This window comes from Atta colombica, unplaced genomic scaffold (genome assembly GCF_001594045.1).
Source record: "Atta colombica isolate Treedump-2 unplaced genomic scaffold, Acol1.0 scaffold97, whole genome shotgun sequence".
Classification (NCBI taxonomy): Eukaryota; Metazoa; Arthropoda; class Insecta; order Hymenoptera; family Formicidae; genus Atta; species Atta colombica.
In genome coordinates this window covers 712,388-731,335 of record NW_017259591.1, presented here as the reverse complement: position 1 = coordinate 731,335, position 18,948 = coordinate 712,388, and the positions used below count along the sequence as shown (strand labels likewise).

The window sequence follows — 18,948 nt, the reverse complement described above, 5'->3', positions numbered from 1 at the left end:
TGGGACCAGCTCGGCGTAGTGTATTATGAACTGTTAAAACCGACTGAAACAATCACAGGCGATCGGTATCGAACGCAATTGATGCGTTTGAGCCGAGCATTGAAAGACAAACGGCCGCAATACAACGAGAGACACGATAAAGTGATTTTGCAGCATGATAATGCTCGACCCCATGTTGCGAAAGTGGTCAAGACATACTTGGAAACGTTGAAATGGGAAGTCCTACCCTACCCGCCGTATTCTCCAGACGTTGCTCCCTCTGACTATCACTTGTTTCGATCAATGGCACACGGCCTGGCTGACCAGCACTTCCGGTCTTATGAAGAAGTAAAAAATTGGATCGATTCGTGGATAGCCTCAAAAAATGACCAGTTTTTTCGACGCGGGATTCGTACGCTACCCGAAAGATGGGAGAAAGTAGTGGCCAGCGCTGGACAATACTTTGAATCATAAATGTATAACCAGTTTTTTACAATAAAGCCTCGAATTTCGGAAAAAAAACGGCGGAAGCAAAGTTGTACACCTAATATACTGATAGTATTATTGATCATGTAGAGTTACTTTTAGTTAATAATGTATTGTAATAATGTATTGTAAATCTTTTAATTTTTTAAACTTTCAAACTTTTCTGAATTATTCCTGTGTTTTCTCTTTGTCATTGTAAATTTCGTCACAACCTTTATCTACCGTCTTTGTAATAATGCGATTACATTAAGGTAGATAACAACATAGATTTCAGGTCGCGTACTTTGCTATTACAATAATTCGAAACTTTGACCGAAACTGTTTGATTATGTTATCATATTACACTTTACAGTTCGGTAGGGCGGATATAATAGCGATCGTGTTAAGAAAATATTGGATTAAGGTTCGCGCTTCTCCCGTTTAGGTTTGACTATCATCATCGATACTGAAGTTTGCTCAGCGATTAGAAAAAATTAAACAAAATCAGATTGAAACATTAACAATGATCAAAACTACGTATTCATCCTACGAATTTGTACGCGGTAAATATGCACGTGCGAGAACATCACGAGCCATTTCGCACGCCTGGAGCATCTCGACGTCGGTCGGCTACACGACGCCGAGGCGTTAACAACTTCTCTCGTACTCCGCCGAAGACGGAAGTTTAGCCCCCGCGACACGTAATTTCCACACCGACGGAACTTTCCAGTCTGTGTGCTGCGTGTGGTATGGGAACGACGATGAAGAGACGATGAGGAAGATGGAGAGAACGAGAATGAGAACGAGGACGAGGACGACGACGATGAAGTCGACGATAAACTGGAGCTCGTTAACATCAATGTGAAGACTTGCCCGCGCGCGCGCGCGCGCGTGTGAGATACGCCATTCCTGTAAATAACTTCCATCCTTCCTGCTTTTCCTGTGAACTTTTCTACTTCCGTTCGTGAGTTAAAGAGGAAGGTAAAAGAAGAGCACAAAGAAGATAAGAAGATAGTCTCGTAACGGTCCTTTTACGGAATGGAAATTGCAGAAAATTAAAAATTATTCATCATGTAAATGTTTGCACAGCGTCCGCTCTTTCGCCTGAGGCAAGTAAAACTGCGACCGAGGCAAATGGCAAAAATTAGAACAATACATATGTATACATGTATGTGGATGTCGAAAAAACAAACTACATTTTGTTCTATCCTGAATTATTGCAAGGGATAGATAAAGTATGAAAGAAAAATATTAATTCTACCTTCATATTTAAAGTGTGATTTCTTAACGTATAACAGATTTATATACTGAATCACTTTGCTTTTATCTTGCCGCATAAATCGCTTCTGCTTTCATCTCGTTAATATTTCACGTATGTTGTAGAATCATGCTATGATGACGATGTACACATCAATTTGTCAATTTTTACATTTTATAAATAAATTAGCTCTGTTTATAAAACATATCAAGCAAAAATGAGAATATTTTAATATATACACTGTTAAATCTATAGAGTGTTAAACTTAACCTAATTTAAGTCGCCACTGCTCCTACCCAATATATTATTATTTTATCCTAAAATAGTGGATAAATTTGGTACTATATAGTACTAATTTAACATTATATAATGTCAAATTTAGCCATTGCTTTAATATAAAATAATGATATATTGTGTAGGAACAGTGGTGACTTAAATTAGATTAAATTTGATACTATATAGTAGATTTAATAGTGTATGATAAAAGTTTAATATTGAATTGGATTCTAATAATAATTGAGTTCTAAGTCTATTAAGAACTCAATTATTATCATTATTAAGTACGGATATTATTATACTAACAATAAGAAAGAACAATTTTATATTCTCATCTAGATAAATTCCATATATTATGAATTATGGTTTGTGTAATACTTGCTACGTGTGAGAAACTAAAATAATACATATGCGGATTGCATTTGATCAGAGTGTTATGTTTTTTACAGAAATAAAATTACATTACAGAAAATCACAATCATCTTCGCCAAATACCTCTTCGCAATGGAAGCGTATATCGAATTAAAATGAATATGAAATGTTTAACTGATTTCACAATAACAACGTTGTCTCGTTGTTTTGTCATTACTTCATTATTTTAAACAGAATATTCGCGGAAAAGCGCAAATTATTGTGCGAATATTTACGTTAGCGGCGTTGTTTCATTTCGACGATGTTTCGCAATAGGAATTCCAAGCTTATGTAGCAAGCGGACTTTGACGTTCTGCTGTCACGTTCATCTGATAAACCAAACAAAATGTGTTCGTTAAGCGCGAGACGCATTAGTATTCAAAAGAATACCAACTGCCAAAGTACATTAAAAAATGCCCGGCGTCAACCAGCGTCATGTAAATTTAATCTCGTCTTTTCTCTCAGTTATTTTTTTCCATTTTACTTCACACTATCGTAGGAAACGCAAATTTTTTAATGCACCACCATAATAAAGCACTATGCTCCTAATTCCGCGAAAGGAGATAAAAAATATAATAGTAACATTGCGGCCTAGTAGAGGGGAGGAAACAACGAAACGGTGGAAAATTAACGAAAAACCGGACTAGCGATATTTTCCTCTGGATGTGCAGTTGTAACTTTTTTCATTACACGCACTTTGCGGTCAGCAACCGCGTGGTAGGAAAAATAGGAAAACGCGAGGACATAAAATAAATCGTGAGTAGAAGAAAAAAAAAAGGTTATTCATGGCTGCGTGTATTCTGGTGAAAAGATCTTGTCCGGGAAAGAATCTTGAGAAGATTCAAATATCATGTTAATCGTTGCAATTTTGTATATTTTCTTATTTTTCTTTTATCACAACAAAATTTTATGACAATATTTTGAAACCTTGGAAATGACGGTTACATATAGTAGTAACGATTCGTATAAATATGATTAACAAATATATATATACTATAATGTGGACATTGCATGACATAAGTGGAACGTCAACATGGCCCAATTGCAACATCGAAGCAAAGCTACGTGGTTATGTATATTGCGAATCGGATTTAAGTACCAGTAATCTAATTATTATTCCATGCCCACGGCATGCATCGATTATCGATATGGCTATGTCTCTAATTGCAATCCCAGCCATTGGCCTAGTAAGAGGACGGACCGCGATGGCATCAGTTACATTGGGCTAATTATAAAGGGATGACGCTACAGAAACGTGTGATTGCCTCGCAATTAATTATCGCTATATGATACGAAATAACTATTTGATAAAACATATTTAATCAGACTAATACTTGGAAACTTATTAAATTTTTCTCACGCTTTCTAATTAGAAACAATTTAATTAAATTGTGATTGAGTAACATATATAATATCGTACAGACTCAATCTCGTAACATTTTTTAAAAATTATCGCCATTATTTACTTCTACCAGTTTCTCAATCTGTAGAGAATGAGATCTATTTTTAAAATCTTACAAATTTTCTCCTGAGTAAGATTTATTATTTTGTTGTACCTCTTCAAAATATGACATTGTTTCAACGCCACTATAGTAACTTTCCTATTTTAAAAGTTCCTATTGTAAAAGTTAAACTCAATATGATCTTGATCTTTGTAATTTTTCTCATGATGTTTTTAAAAAATAATGTCGAGGATTAAAAGTCCGGCGAAACTTTTTAAGTCTCTGTCTTGTGTTATATTTCGAGATTAAGATATACATCCTCTTACGCGATAGTTTGCGTAGAATCCTTCTCTTTCGTCGGGACGAAATGTCAGATAAGTTTCGTTACGGCGGCACCGGCATTCACCGGAAAGACGCCACCGCCTATACACAGGATGCCCATCATCGGAAAGAATTCCGCGCGCGTTTCACATACCGACGTCAACGTCGCATGCAAGGCGAGGGATTGAAATAAGTCTTCGATATATATTTCCTGCATTCCACATGAGAAATGCGCCGGGTGATATTTAGACAGGGTACCGTCGTCGTGTAGAATAGTGAAAGGAGATTGCCGTCGCCTCTCACCGAGAACTCGAACGGGATTGATGTACATTTTTATCGCGGTGGAGAATCGGGACGCCCTTTGAAAATTTATAATGCAATAACGCCCCCGACGCCGTCGGTGCCGTAAATATCTGGCTGTGCTGCATACGAGATATTTGTATTGCGAAGGTGAAAAGCAGTGCCCTTGCAAATCGAGATTTTCATCCTTTTTTTTTTTTACTGATATCTCGAGAAAAACGTGTGATATTGTTCAAGCAACTCTATTTCAGGCATAAAAGAGAATATACGAAGATATTTTGCACACTGACAGTATTTTAAAATTTTTCCGCGACAAATTATTTTCATGATGCTGATTGCAGACGTCAAAAAGAAATAACGAAACTCACACGAACTTATATGAGTAAAACTTCCGAATTTCTACTCGACCAACAGATAAAATGTTTCGTTCCGCAACTTTCTAGAAATTGTCCGTACATTTATGTGTCTCGAGGCAAAAAGGGAAAAAATTCTTTCTAGACTGACGCCTGCGACTATGTGGACTCGTGCGTAGTTTTAAAATCGTCGTTAGAAATATGGAAATGAGAGAGAAACGTGACGAAGGATGCCTTCCATTTAATGACTCAAAAAATTTAATAATTTCAAAAAAGATAGAACGACGTTTGTGTCAACTTATGTTACTAAATGGAAGGCACCTGAAGTGAATTTATTTTTTCCTCGTGAAATCGAAAATCAAAAGGCATCTTGTAGCAATCTTTCAGCTCCGTGACATGATATATAGTTAATAACAATTATTTTATAAAAATATCGCAGACAAATTGTCTTGTTTTTTCACACGTTATCAAATAATTTCAATAATATTATTTTGAAGTTTCAATGTCGATATACACTATTCAATAAAAAAAAAAGAAATTATTTTTAAAACGCTTAAAATTGTAAAATTTTCAGACTATTGAAACTCGATGAAAAATTATTGCAGATAAAAAATAAAAAATGCATTTTAAAGCTTGGAATTTGTATTTTTAGAATGCTTTTAGCCATTTTTTGAAAATTTTTTATCTTTACAGTTCTATTTCTTACAAAAGATTACATTGTTTTGTTAAAATTACGTTAAAATTACGTACATTTAACACTGCAGTTTACTGGAAACATTTTGTTCAAAAATTGAAGACATTTACAAAAAAGTATAAAATTTTTGTCTACAACATGTTTTTTTCTCTCAAGGTTTTTTTTTTTTTGCTAAATTATGCGACTTTGAAGTTTTTTTATTAAATTACGCGACTAAACCTGTAGTTTGTCGCGTAATCAACGTTGAAGTTTGGCAAGAAACCATCGCCTACAAAAAATTAAAAAAAGTATTTTAAAGCTCGAAGTTTGTACTTTAACATGCTTTTGATCATCTTTGAAAAGTTTTTATCTTTACAGTTCTGAGCTTCAAAAAAGAGAACATTATTTTGCACTCTAAAATAATGTACATTCAACACTACAATATGATAAAAATTTTCTTGAAAAATTTAGGACAAAATCTAAAACATTTTTTCTATGAAACATTCCGTTTATATATATTTTTATCAAATTACGCGATTTTGAAAATAATTGGAAGTTATGATGCATGAAGAAGGCATTTTTTCCAGATATATAAACAACTATAATCTTATATTATCTTGATGAAAATAACGGAGAAACTTAGCCTACTTGTCCGACTAACGAGCGTAATTATAGGAAACTCAGTATTGCGCGAAATACACAGGTGCTGTAATGATGTAACTTGGAAATTACCTTTAGGAATTGCTCACGCGGGAGCAATTAATACGCGACGCTCTCGGGAGCAATGCCTCAAAGCGTTAACCGTAATTTCAATTCATTAACGACTACTAACGCACAAGACACTCGCTAGCTTAGTAAAGAAATTGAGAGTAATGCTTGCTACAATAAGGGCGGAAAATTATGGATTATATGTTGGCAATTACTTTAACTCGAAGATATTATATATTCGTGGAAAATTAAATTATATGTAACCGGCGCTTTTCTCAAGAGAAAGATTGAATCTTCTGTGCCTCTTCCATCAAGTATTGATAAAAGGAATTAAATTATAAAAATATATTAATTTCAAATAATTATTTGTTTATCTTTTAGATGACATCATTTCAAAAAAAAAAGTATTTATAATAATATATAAAAAAACATATAAAAAACGTATTTCTTCTTCAGAGTTAAATATTATTAAGTGAGTCATTTGCTTTAACGTTATAAACTGACTCGATTGTCTGAACACAATGTTCTTATAAATTATTTTACTAGTGCCACATTTTTCGTATCTGCAACACTTTCATATTTGCACTTAAAAATAATTTGATTAAACTATCAAAATACTTATGTAGGATATTCAAGTTGCTAGAATATCAAAATTTTTTACAGCATTGCTCATCATACAAATTAAGTTTCTGTGAATAATTGCTAGAATATCAAACTAATTGCTAGAATATCGATACTTTTTGCAATATTGCTCATTATGCTTGAAATTTCTAATTATTTTAATGACTCAATAAAATTATTTTCAAATCTGCAATTAGGTAAATTTTTATATACTTTCGTAAATCATTCTTTCTATATATTTTCGAAACATATCCGTATATTATTACAAAATTGCATGAAAGCAATGTGATCACAATTCAAAAAAATTGACCCTTTAAAAGTTTCAAGCGGTTCACTCTTAATTCAGACAATGTCCTACATTGTCCGATTCTTATGTTGTCACAAGACAGTCTTAACCCATTTTGTAACATCGTGGCGAGAAGCAAGCGGTGCTGGCAAGGAATTACGGGCGCTTTCGACCCAGACGACCTGCACCCGACATATCCTGGTACCGGTGATATATATTCGAGAACGCCGTGCGGCGACACGCGTTGGCTCGAGAGTCCACTCAAGTTACGCGAGCGGCGTAACTATTGAAAATTATGCGCCTTATCGTGCGACTTCATTCGCGTTCACGTCTCGGGACCAGCATTAAAGTCTTCGGGATGATCGAACAAAGATGCGACACTAGCTTGCTTAGCTCTGATCTCTTAAATTAGCAACACGCATTTCATCTTAAATAACATGTTCATTTGGAGATATTAATCCTACTTAAGTACCAAGTCTATTGTTCCATTATTATACAATATGACTTATGACCGATTATCTCTCAGTTAGCCCCATTATATCACTCTGACGTTTGCTCTATGCATCCGATGTGAACGAACGGACTGAATTGAGTTCCTGGTCAATTTATCATGGCGTTTGCACGCAGGAAAGCCAGATAGAAACGAAATGAAATCCCCCGCCGTCTGGGAGAGACTACTAGAGGTCATACGGTCCGCGGAGATTTTACCTCCGAACGTGGAGAGCTTCAAGGCAGATGGTAATATGTCTTTTCCTTTTTCTTCGGACTGTTGCAGATATCCAGGAGTTTTACGAGCTGACGCTGCTCGACGAGTCAAAATCGGTACAGCAGAAAACGGCAGAGACGATTCGCATCGCGGACAAATGGGAAGCCAGCGACGGGCCAATCACGCCGACCTTTGCTCAAAACGACGTGAGTACAGTTATAAGACCTCCATTCATATGCATGCATCTCGCGTCATTCGCGAATTGCACCGTGAATTTTTCCGAGCAGATATAGAGAGGTGCGGCGTGTCGAAGCTGGTAATAAATCTCGATGAGATGCAATTTCGACGCGAGGCGAAAATGAATCTCTGTGTTCACTCGTTTCGTTATTCTGAACGAAATTGTTGAAATTGAAATCCCGACAATTTTGGCACGGAAAATAGTACGAATATATAATTCGTCGTAGCGAGTGTTGATCATACCTCGCGCGATGGTGGCGTAATTAGCGTTAGTAATTATAATTGGCGAGTCGATTGGGCCGTAGGATATCATGCGGGTCCAATCAATCGGCCAGTCTACCGATTTTAATTGCTAATTGCGGATCGCCCGTCCGCAATCGACATGCGCCGTCGCGACGTCATATCGATGCCTCTGTCATAATGGCGAGCGATCGACGTGACATTCAACTGATGGGACGATTGTGTATAACAGCTGTATGCACCTCGCGCAACCTCAATCGCGACCACTTGACTCTTCCGGATTAATTCGATCGTTGAAATAATCACATCGTGACATCTACGAAAGAATCCTCGATAGCCGCCATTCTACAAGAAAATTGAATAAATGACATTCTTCGAAAACGTCACATTTATCGACATGATTAATATGTTACTTAAAAACATACCAAATGTTCATTATAATATTTGCATAATGATTTTTTATTTTTGCTTTTACAGTGAATGTGATACCAATTTAATTACTGAAAGACAGTAATTAATTAATTATTTTAAGTATTAAAATATTGTAATTCAAAGTGTTTAATATTTCACATAATTAATTACTATCTTTCAATTTATTAAATTTATCAGTATTAGATTTCTGTAGAGGTAATTATTTATAATTAAAAAAGATATTTTTATGTAATAATAAAAGTGATTATTTCTGTTACTAAAAGTATTATATTGTAAATTTAAATGAATATTAATATAATTTAATATGAATATTATTAAATTTGTTTATTTTTGTTATTGTCATATTTTTAATTAATTCTTTTTAATTAATTCGTCTTTTTCTCTTTTTCAATTTTTAAAATGTAATTGGTTATTATTATTGTTGTATATGAATTACAATATGTATTAAATTTTAAATTCATTTCTCTGAAAAGAATTGTTGCATTACGCAACAAAATACATTGTGTTGATACGTTGATCAAGCGTGAATTAATTATTTAATCAACATCATTTTTCAAAATAATTTTGCAAAGCCAATCAAAATATACTAATAAATATTGACGCTAAATATGCTTCTATTTCCAAACTGTAGTATGAATTTCTACTAAATTAACATTTTGCAGTATAATCAATTTTTAACATAATCTCGCTTGAACAATTGCTTTCCATGCATATGAAGAACGCAAATTGTCAGCAGCAGTAGAGGCACGAAGAATGCGTGCAAGGAAAAGTCTTGGTATTTTTATTGCTCTCCGTATATTTTCAACTTCTTTTGAATGCGCAGCGTTCACGAGTGACGTTTATATAGTGCATTCCGGACGTACATTTCATCGCGTGAGTAGATATCCCATTTTCACATTTACGTGTGCGAAAAATATCCCAAGAAATTCCTGTGAGAAGGGGAACATAAAAGATCCGCATATTTTCATTCTTCAAAGGTGTTAATCATCCAAGCTTAACGCCTTTCAAGTATGTATAAAAGACACGCGAGACACTGCAAGCTCTGTTACTCCATAATAACATCCTGCTTTTGCGCAGATACAATCGAAATTAAAGAAATACAAGTGCATCATATGGAAATCGTATTTCTTTCCATCGACATTTTCCGATATTTTAAATAAAGTTTTCTTGCATTTTCTTTACGGTGTACAATTAAGAGAAAAGAACAAAGCGAAATATTAATGAAGTTTTCCGAGTTTGCGCTCGTTTTACAATTATGCCAATGCACGCGCGCCGGGCAAAAGCGGATTACACCGCAGATAACAATGTTTCATACTGAAGTATCATCTCCCTCTCTACTTCTCTCTTTCTCTCTCTCTCTCTCTCTCTCTCTCTCTCCTCTCTCTCCTCTTTTCTTCTCTTTGCATATAATAAGCTACTATATAAGGAATAGGCAGAGTGTCGACACGCAGATGCAATATGTACATACATCCACCTATTCCGCACATATGCACGTGCTCTATTATGTAGTACATACGATCGTATCATTATACCTAAGTAAACATTATTGTATATATTGGCATTGCGATTGAATTTGTTCGTTATGGGCCATAATTTGATCGAAATTCTGCCTGTATTATTATTTTTAGATATTATTGACTATATTTCTTTTTCCGCCAATTAATTTTATATAATTTCACAGATTGCCATTTTAAAACATTTTTATTTTAATTTTTAGCAATTGTTTAATTTAATTGCAATATTTTACAATAAAAATTGACAATTTTGCTATTACATTACACACACACACACACACACACACACACGCGCGCGCGCTCACGCACACTTTTGAAAAGAACATAGAGATGAAAGACTTATATACTATAATCAATATGAAGTGTTATAGAAACTAAGAGATTAACACTAGAGATGAATCAATACGTTGTAATACCGCTACTGACACACACACAGTAAATATAATTCGCAGAAATTACGTTATAATTAAATCTCATTATATTGCGCTTGATCATGCATCATACCATCTGAACAGCTCAGTTAAAATAGAGCATTAAATTAATCTCAATTTTATGTCAAATTTAATACAATATTTTAATGAAATACTTTCCATGTATCACCATTATATACCAGTAAGAGAAAAAAGTATTCGTACAAGGAAATTTATTATAAAAAAAGCTTTATTTGTAGAAAATAAATATTAATTAGCAATTTTATACAATAAATATATTCTGTTCTAATATTAACGAGCTTCGCATGTATTCCTGATTTTAGAAGCTAAATTTCTCGTCTGTATGAATACTTTTTGAGCATTCAAACAATATAATTTTTAATTTTTGCTTATTTTTCGGTGATATATTTTGTATAATTATTACATATATATAATTTTTTAAGAAACATACAGTCTATTTTATTCTTTATGAATAAATTGTCCATTATGAATTAATTATCCAACAAGAAATGATCGTCGAATTGACGTCAAATTAGTGTTAAAATCGAATTTATATCGATTCGACATCAATTCAATGATTCATTTCTCGTTGAATAATATTTACTTTTTAAAAATAAAGTTTTGTAAAAAAATATTTTCTCTACGAATATTTTTTGTACTCACTATATATAATTTTTGATTGAATTTTTTTTTGAAAGAGTCGTTGGTTTGCTCGCAGTTTTATCAGAAATACATATATACGAAGAAAGAATAAAGAGATTGGTTTATTCTTCATATTTATGATACAGCATACTGCCAATATGCAAGTAATTTACGAAATAATGTCTTCTGTTCAATTATTGTGATTTTTTTTTCGATTTTGCAACAAAATTATTTATAATATTCACAGTAAACAATTGGCATTTCAATTGTTTTATATATTTAGAGAATTTATAATAAATAATATTATTATTAAAAGAGCAAAGAGGAAATATATAACATCGATTCTATACGTATGCATGAAGTACAGCAATTTTTAATTTAAATCAATTGAAATGTGAATTTGATCAATCCTTGTTTAAAACAATCATTATATAAGAAATAAATTTATTATTATATAAGAAATAAAAGCATTGCTTTCATATTATTTAATTTTAAAATAATCAAAAATCAGAAATGGTAATAGGAGTAAAATCCAAAAATTCAAATTGCAGTTCTCTCTTTTTATTAAATATTTAATAATTTCATATTTTATTCATTGTTTATATATCGAATGCTCTATCATTGCGACATAATTAAAACTAACCGCCTGATTGATTAAATGCTTGCAAAACAAAATCGAAAAATATTTTATTCCCAATTGTAATTACCAAATGCATGCTTTTTTCATGTACCGCGTTCGCTAATAGATATGTTTAATATATGTGAAATATTTCTTTTATATAGCTGAAATATTTTCCTATAAATAATGTGAAAGATAATAGATTTTTAGTTATTAGATCAATAAAAAAAGAAACAATGAAATAAAGAAGATAAAAATCTTGTCTTTTCTTTTAATAAACAATTGAAAACTTAAAATGGAACAGAATCTCGATTTGAATTACTAGTTTTCTTTCTAATGAGAGATCTATTTTTTCATTCCTGCACTTTCTAGTGTATCTACACAATGCAATAAATTGAAGTGAAATAAATACGATTGTTAGGCCTTCGACAATTATGAAAATATATACGACGGCCGACTGAATTTTCAACAAGAGAATATAATTTTTGCTTTCAACAATATCGTTTTATTAATCAAATTCAATTACCATAAAAAAAATCGTAAAAAAAGAAAGAACGTTTAATTTGTTCTCGAGGAAAACGATAAACCGACGCAACAATATCGAATGATACATATCGCCGCGCGTCATGTACTGTCACGTATATGTAACACTACATAACGCTCTCAAAACAACAGTTAACAACTTCTAATGGCGCATTAAACGCGAGCCATTACCGTTGTGAAACAACGCTTCTGTTCTTTGTATGACGGCCGCTTTGCCATTCGCTAACCGTCAAAACTTCGATACACATTACTGACTGGTTGTACGTTTGTTCGTTGGGTTTTACGAGATAGTTTAAATTCAAACAAAAATAGACGTGACTCCAAAACAGCGCGTTTGCAACTGATAATCCTAATTATATACATAGCAGAAACATTGTAATGTTTATGATTAAATGACTTGACTCAAATCAACGTCCATCCGAGATACAGAAATTTCATACTAATTTTGAAGGATGCGAAAATTAAATGCACTCGAAAATCATACGTAGAATTAGAAAGAAAATAACATCAGAAAGTTGAGTGAAAGGATGAATTGTGAACACGAAATAAATATGAACGATACTATTGCAATATATTAAAGTAATAATAACACTTCTTACAGCCAGTGACAGTTCAATATACATTTAGTGTCGTATTAAAACCGTAACTAAAACGCACACACCGTTAAGATAAATCATTACATTTGTTTCGATGATGTAGGGGGGAGTGGGGGAATTCCAAATATCTACGGAAAAGTTAAAGAAAACTGACGATTATTTATTAATTATAGAAGTTTTTATTTAAAGGATATTAGCTTAAACAATCATTAATATTTATATAATATCAATATAAACTATAATTTTAAACAAACACAAAACCCAATTTAGCATTGTCCCGCGTGATGACGGGTAATCCCGAGTAATTTCAAATGGTAAGGTTTTGTTTATTTAAAATTATAGTTTATATTGATATAAATATCTGAATGTTAATTGTTATAATTTAAAATTCCAAATAATTGGAGTATCCTTTGAATAATCACTTTTATTAATTGATAAATAATTGTCAGTTTTATTTAATTTTTTCTCTTAGATGTTCACAGTTCCCCCTCCCCTACTCTTTCTCATATTTTAGACGCTTGTCACGTTTCTATCCGCGCACAGAAACGAGTTCGAAAAATATACTCTTTACCACGTTCATTGCCACGTCTCGTGAATATCCGCGAATACGGCTTTAAGGAGCGTGCCAGGCGCGTAATATCGCCAGCATTGTAAACGGACGATATTTTCCCTGTTTGTTTTCCATTACTACGCGAAAGGTAGTCGTCGTCCTTCGCCGTCGCTATCGCTGGAATATGCACCGCTATGATAAGGGTGGGTAACCGCACTCGGTGTAATGGAAAATTCTGCGCCCGCCGTTCGCCGTGAATATCCTTCCTTCCACGGTGTCCGCCTTCCCGGTTCTTCGTTGCTGAACGAACGCGATTTCCCGTGGGAAACGCTGAAATCGATAAGGGTCGCTCGCTTCCGCTCCTCTGACCTTTCTTTTCTGCGATACGAAGGCGAAGAGGCGGGAAAGGCCGCGGAGAGATTAAACTGTCGGTGCTCGTCGTGTCGGTCGATTTAAGTATCGGTAAACAATATCGGACAGTAAGTAATTTAATTTTCCGAAGGTTGAGCGCCGCAGGCTGAGTTTTCTAACAGCGGCAGTTTACGAACGAGCGTGTCTCTCACACCATTAACTCTAAACTCTATCACACAAAGTACGCGACTGCTTTTCTTGTTGTACAGTTTACAGTCGAAATGTGCTTTCGCATCCTCGCACTCTCCGAACTCTCTCGATATTATTAATGTAAGCGAATTCAAACGCGTACATGATGCGCATACGATATCTGAAAGCTTTCAATCCCTGCGGAATCCGCGATAAAATTTCCACGGGGGAAAACTTTCCTGGATTATTGAGGTGGCTTTCATTTTAGATGCAGTTTTTCCGAGGTTACTCGCGAGTCTGGTTAACAGCATGGGTGGGATTGCTTAGACTGCAAAAGAATGCAAAGAACTTTTCTCCCGTGTTCTGACAATGAGTGCAAAGAATTTTAAGCCGTTTCGCGCACAAAGCTGCCAGATGAATGACAACGACAAGGAAGGGACAAAGCCGCTTCTCGTTTTTGTCTCGCGACTCGACGTTTCGCAGTGCGCGAATGCTATCAAGACAGATGGGACATTGCTTCGCTCACCAGCGAGTCGGCATCACTTTGAATGACGCACAGTTGCATGGATTTCATCTCGCGTAATTATTTCATCGCGCGGAAACGCGCGGAAAAGTATCATGAGTTAAGAACGGATTATGCAATCGCAGGATTACGACCGTTCTCCTTGAAATGCGCGCACCCGATCGCACGACATTCCTCTTTCGGGCGACAAAGGGAATTTATAGTCAGTCGCCTGTGCAATCCGAAACCCATTTCGCTTCGGGAAAATGCGTCCATTTCCGATAAATGGAAGAAAGTCCAAACGAGAGCATTACTCGACCCTTCGATCCGTTTAAAAATGCATGCGTTTGCGGCTGGCGACTTAATGCATTGCGTGGGCGAATCCATTCATTTGCGCAACCTGGAAAATTCGCCGGCGACTGAAAAGAATTTCACAATCCATGTCGCACTTCAAGTTTTATGAAAGCGCTGGACGACATCGTCGGAAATATCGAATAACGATACAAAGCTGCGTCTCGTTTTACAATTCAAATTCTATGATAGTAAGCTACTTTATGAAACTCTTTATAATACGATAAAGTTCCCAGGATTGTGGGATAGCAATTATTGCGTATAGCGGAAATTTATTGGATCGATGGGATAAAATCACTATGTAAATAAAACGGATTTTACATTTGTGTTATTCCGAAAGTAATTTATTTAACGCCATACGGCTTTCATATTTGGTTTTATCCACAATGTATTTGTTATTTAATTATTTGAAAAGATATCGCATCGTAAATATGTAGTTGGAAAAGTTGCGATGATTTGCTGTTTGCGCATCAGGTTATTTATTCTTACTTAGACAAAAAGAATGAACATTATACGGCATTTATCATAGCGAGGAAAAAATAAATCGGTTGGCAAAAGAACAATGCCAACCTCCTGAATTCTCCAATTACGACCGTCGTGCTTATCTGACTTCCGCGTCTTCTCGACCGACCGTCATTCGACTTTATCCTTCCTAACGAGGAGCCCGTTATTTCTTATCGCGTCAGACCGTGAGAGCCGAACTGTCGTCCGTGTGAGCATTTCTCTTTCGCTTCTTGTCGAGAATAAGATAACAACCGATAATAACATTGAGATATACTGACGATGTTTACTGCATTTAATTTGATATTCGCTAGATAACTCACGTATCACTCGCGTGCGTTTAGCGCGAACGAGAAAACTGTCGCCTAGTTCGCTTTCAGTTTTGTCGTTCGATGTTGTCATTCTAAACAGAAAAAATTGAAAAAGTTTTGTACTACATTGCAAATCTATTTGCTGAGCTTTCAATCCAAATATACGTTTCATTATCAAATTTCTCTGAATATAATATTTGAAACATAGAAAGTATGTAACAAAGATCCATTTTCTATTTATTCTATTTATTCTAAGACAATATTGTTTCATTCGATAATATCTTAATTTCTGGATGTCACTGTTTATTTCAAATTCTTGCGAGCCAAGTTTGATTTCTTAAATAGCGACAATAATTCGTTCATCTGTAATTTGGATTGTTGTTGGCGAAACACCCTCAAATTTTTTCCTGATTTTCGCTCAAATTTTAATTTTTATTGAATAAATATTTTAACATTTGAGTTAAAGAGAGAAATCATTTAATAGATAATGTATTATAATAGAGATGTTGAAAAGTAGCCCTGAATATTTCTATGTTTTAAAACAGTAAAAAGAATAGTAAAAAGCTGGACACAAAATTTAGATTGCAGACAGACGGAGTAAAAATATAATTACAGAAGAGGAATTAAGAAATCAAATGTATCTTGAACTGCATGAATTAGAAATAAATAATGACATATCAAAAAATCAAGATACTATTGAATGTCTTAGAATAAATAAAAAATCGATCTTAGTCATATAGAGATGCCTTACTCCGCAATTTTTATCTTCACACGAGATATTATGCCGCTTTCTATCTTCTCTGAGACCGTAGATACATTGCTTTAATTTTCCATAAGGTGATATCGTGGATTCAATAACAATTTTTCTTACTTAATATATCGGTATTTTGGTAAGCTTTCAACTTTTATAAATCGGAATATAAATAGGAATTTATTAGCTGCACGTGATGGAATTGTGATATATTGATAAAAAATGATATTTTTATGAATATGAGCAACAACGTTCAATATTTGTGTAATTTATATTAACTTTAACAGTTGTAGAACAAAATTAGCGATTATATATTTCATTCTCGTTTTAATACCGATTTATGCAAGTTTAATTTATTTTTTGTGGCTTAAATTAAAAACTTAAAAATCTTTTGTAACTACAACAAAATTTTAATGTGTAATTTTTAAAAAGCACAAAAATATATTGCTGCGTTGATGGAAAAAAGATACATTTTTAAATTAGTAATTTTTCAGTAGAACATTTTTTAAATTCTAAAAAGGACGTTTTAATTAAAATAATGAATATCTAATTTTTAACTGCATTTACTTTTATGTACTTTTAATTGTAATATATTCTTTACATCATTAAATTAGTTACACATAAATAGTCATAAGTTTTTAAAATTTGAACACTACAACTCATAAGCATAAATTTTATTAGCATTAAGAAAATTTTTTCATACAAAGCATGAGCTACAAATGTGTCGTTTTTCCATAAAAATATATTATTTTTTAAGATCGACTCCTTTTTCTTTATCTTAAAAAAGTTAATTTTGTATATATCACTTTTTTTATCAATGCAATGATATTCGTGTATATAATAGAATATTCCCTATGAATACACAATATTCCTAGAATATCATATAAATTGTTTTTTAATAATTCGTGTAATATTCTAGGAATATTGTGTCTTATAGGATTACTGTTACTCGACGCCCCATACCTTCTATCATCCTTCTGGACATTATACACATCCGGATTCAACGAGAAGTCTTCATTTCCTTGCGCCGCTATGTATTTCAGCTCTGTAATATTCAAATCTGCGGAAGTCCCGGCCGCAAATCTCAAGACCCTAAGACCATAGTTCGCGTTATTTCTCGTTACCGATATTATTACTAGACGAATAAAGGGACATGAACGGATGAAAACCTTTCACGAAATCCGTTGTCCCATCAAACTATTTAGGATACAATTCCCGACGGTAGAAGTAGATGAGGCCACGACGACTATTACGTCTCTCCTCGGAAAGGTTTGGCAAATCATCTCGTTGCTGACGGGACATTCATCACGACTATCTCTACGTCTTCTGCCCCCGGGGGCATACACGAGACTGGAAGCTAATATCCGCGGCAGGCACGGCGCAAATATACGCGGTCGGTTGCGTTTACGGCTTTAGGGAGCTGTAAAATATTCGTAAATTACTCCCAGCGAGAGCGGTATGCGCTCTCGCTGTTGCCCCGCCATTGGACTCTCATCCAACAAGTATCGTACCCTGCTTTTCAACCCGTTCATATCCACACGCGAATTCATCCAATCTAAACTCTTCCAGCGTGCGTGGAAACGTTCGAAAATTATTTTACATTATATCACTTTTTTAACTCCTCGATATTGATTTTTTTAACGATTTATTTTTTACAATATTTATTAACGATCTTATTAATATAATTTATATTCATTGTAAGCCAGACTACTAATTATGATTGCAGTATTTATATATATAATTATAGTCTGATGTGTTAATTACAGTTTCTTAATAGATTTGGATCAGAAGAATATAATTACAATAGAAGGATAAAATAAATTGATAAATATTATATAATACTGAATATCTTCCATATTTAGTATTACAAATTGACACAAATATCTTTCTATCTTTCTATCTTTCATTCCATGAATAACAAAGAGAGAGAATGATACTTGTGTCGACTTGTGTCATTAAATGGAAGACACTATCATGTCCGATCCGATCACATCATGATTGTATGTTTTTATATTTTGAAATTTTATACATATCTTCAGTCACGATAGATTGATCTTTTAGATTATTTGCTTATAGCGGCATCTGTAAAAATAATTTTGTTAATCAACGATATCGCGCGTTCTCATTCGTTCGACATGCTTCGATTGCACAATGCTTCGTCCCATCAGTTTTACTGTCAAACTGAATCGAGCAATGGGTTAAGCTCTCGTAGTACGTGGATAAAGTTCCCGATATCTTCCGCTATCCATGATAAAGCGAAATCCATTTGACTTACAGCTTATCGACTTCCTAGAGGAAAGGCGGATTTGTAAGTAATTTTGCGTGACGACGCACGCATGGTTACTCTGAAAAATGTTTAGAGAGAGACAGAGAGAGAGAGAGAGAGAGA

At 34.0% G+C, this 18,948-nt stretch overlaps 1 protein-coding gene across 13 annotated transcripts in view; it reads left to right on the top strand.

Annotated features, from left to right (window-relative positions):
- LOC108693768 (disks large 1 tumor suppressor protein) overlaps positions 1–18,948 on the top strand; it is a 678,647-nt gene that overhangs the window by 377,881 nt on the left and 281,818 nt on the right. For all 13 annotated transcript variants that reach the window (XM_018202901.1, XM_018202900.1, XM_018202896.1 and 10 more), the window contains one exon: positions 7,869–8,005. In XM_018202901.1, the coding sequence (XP_018058390.1) occupies positions 7,869–8,005 (137 nt within the window). The remainder of the gene's footprint in view (positions 1–7,868; positions 8,006–18,948) is intronic.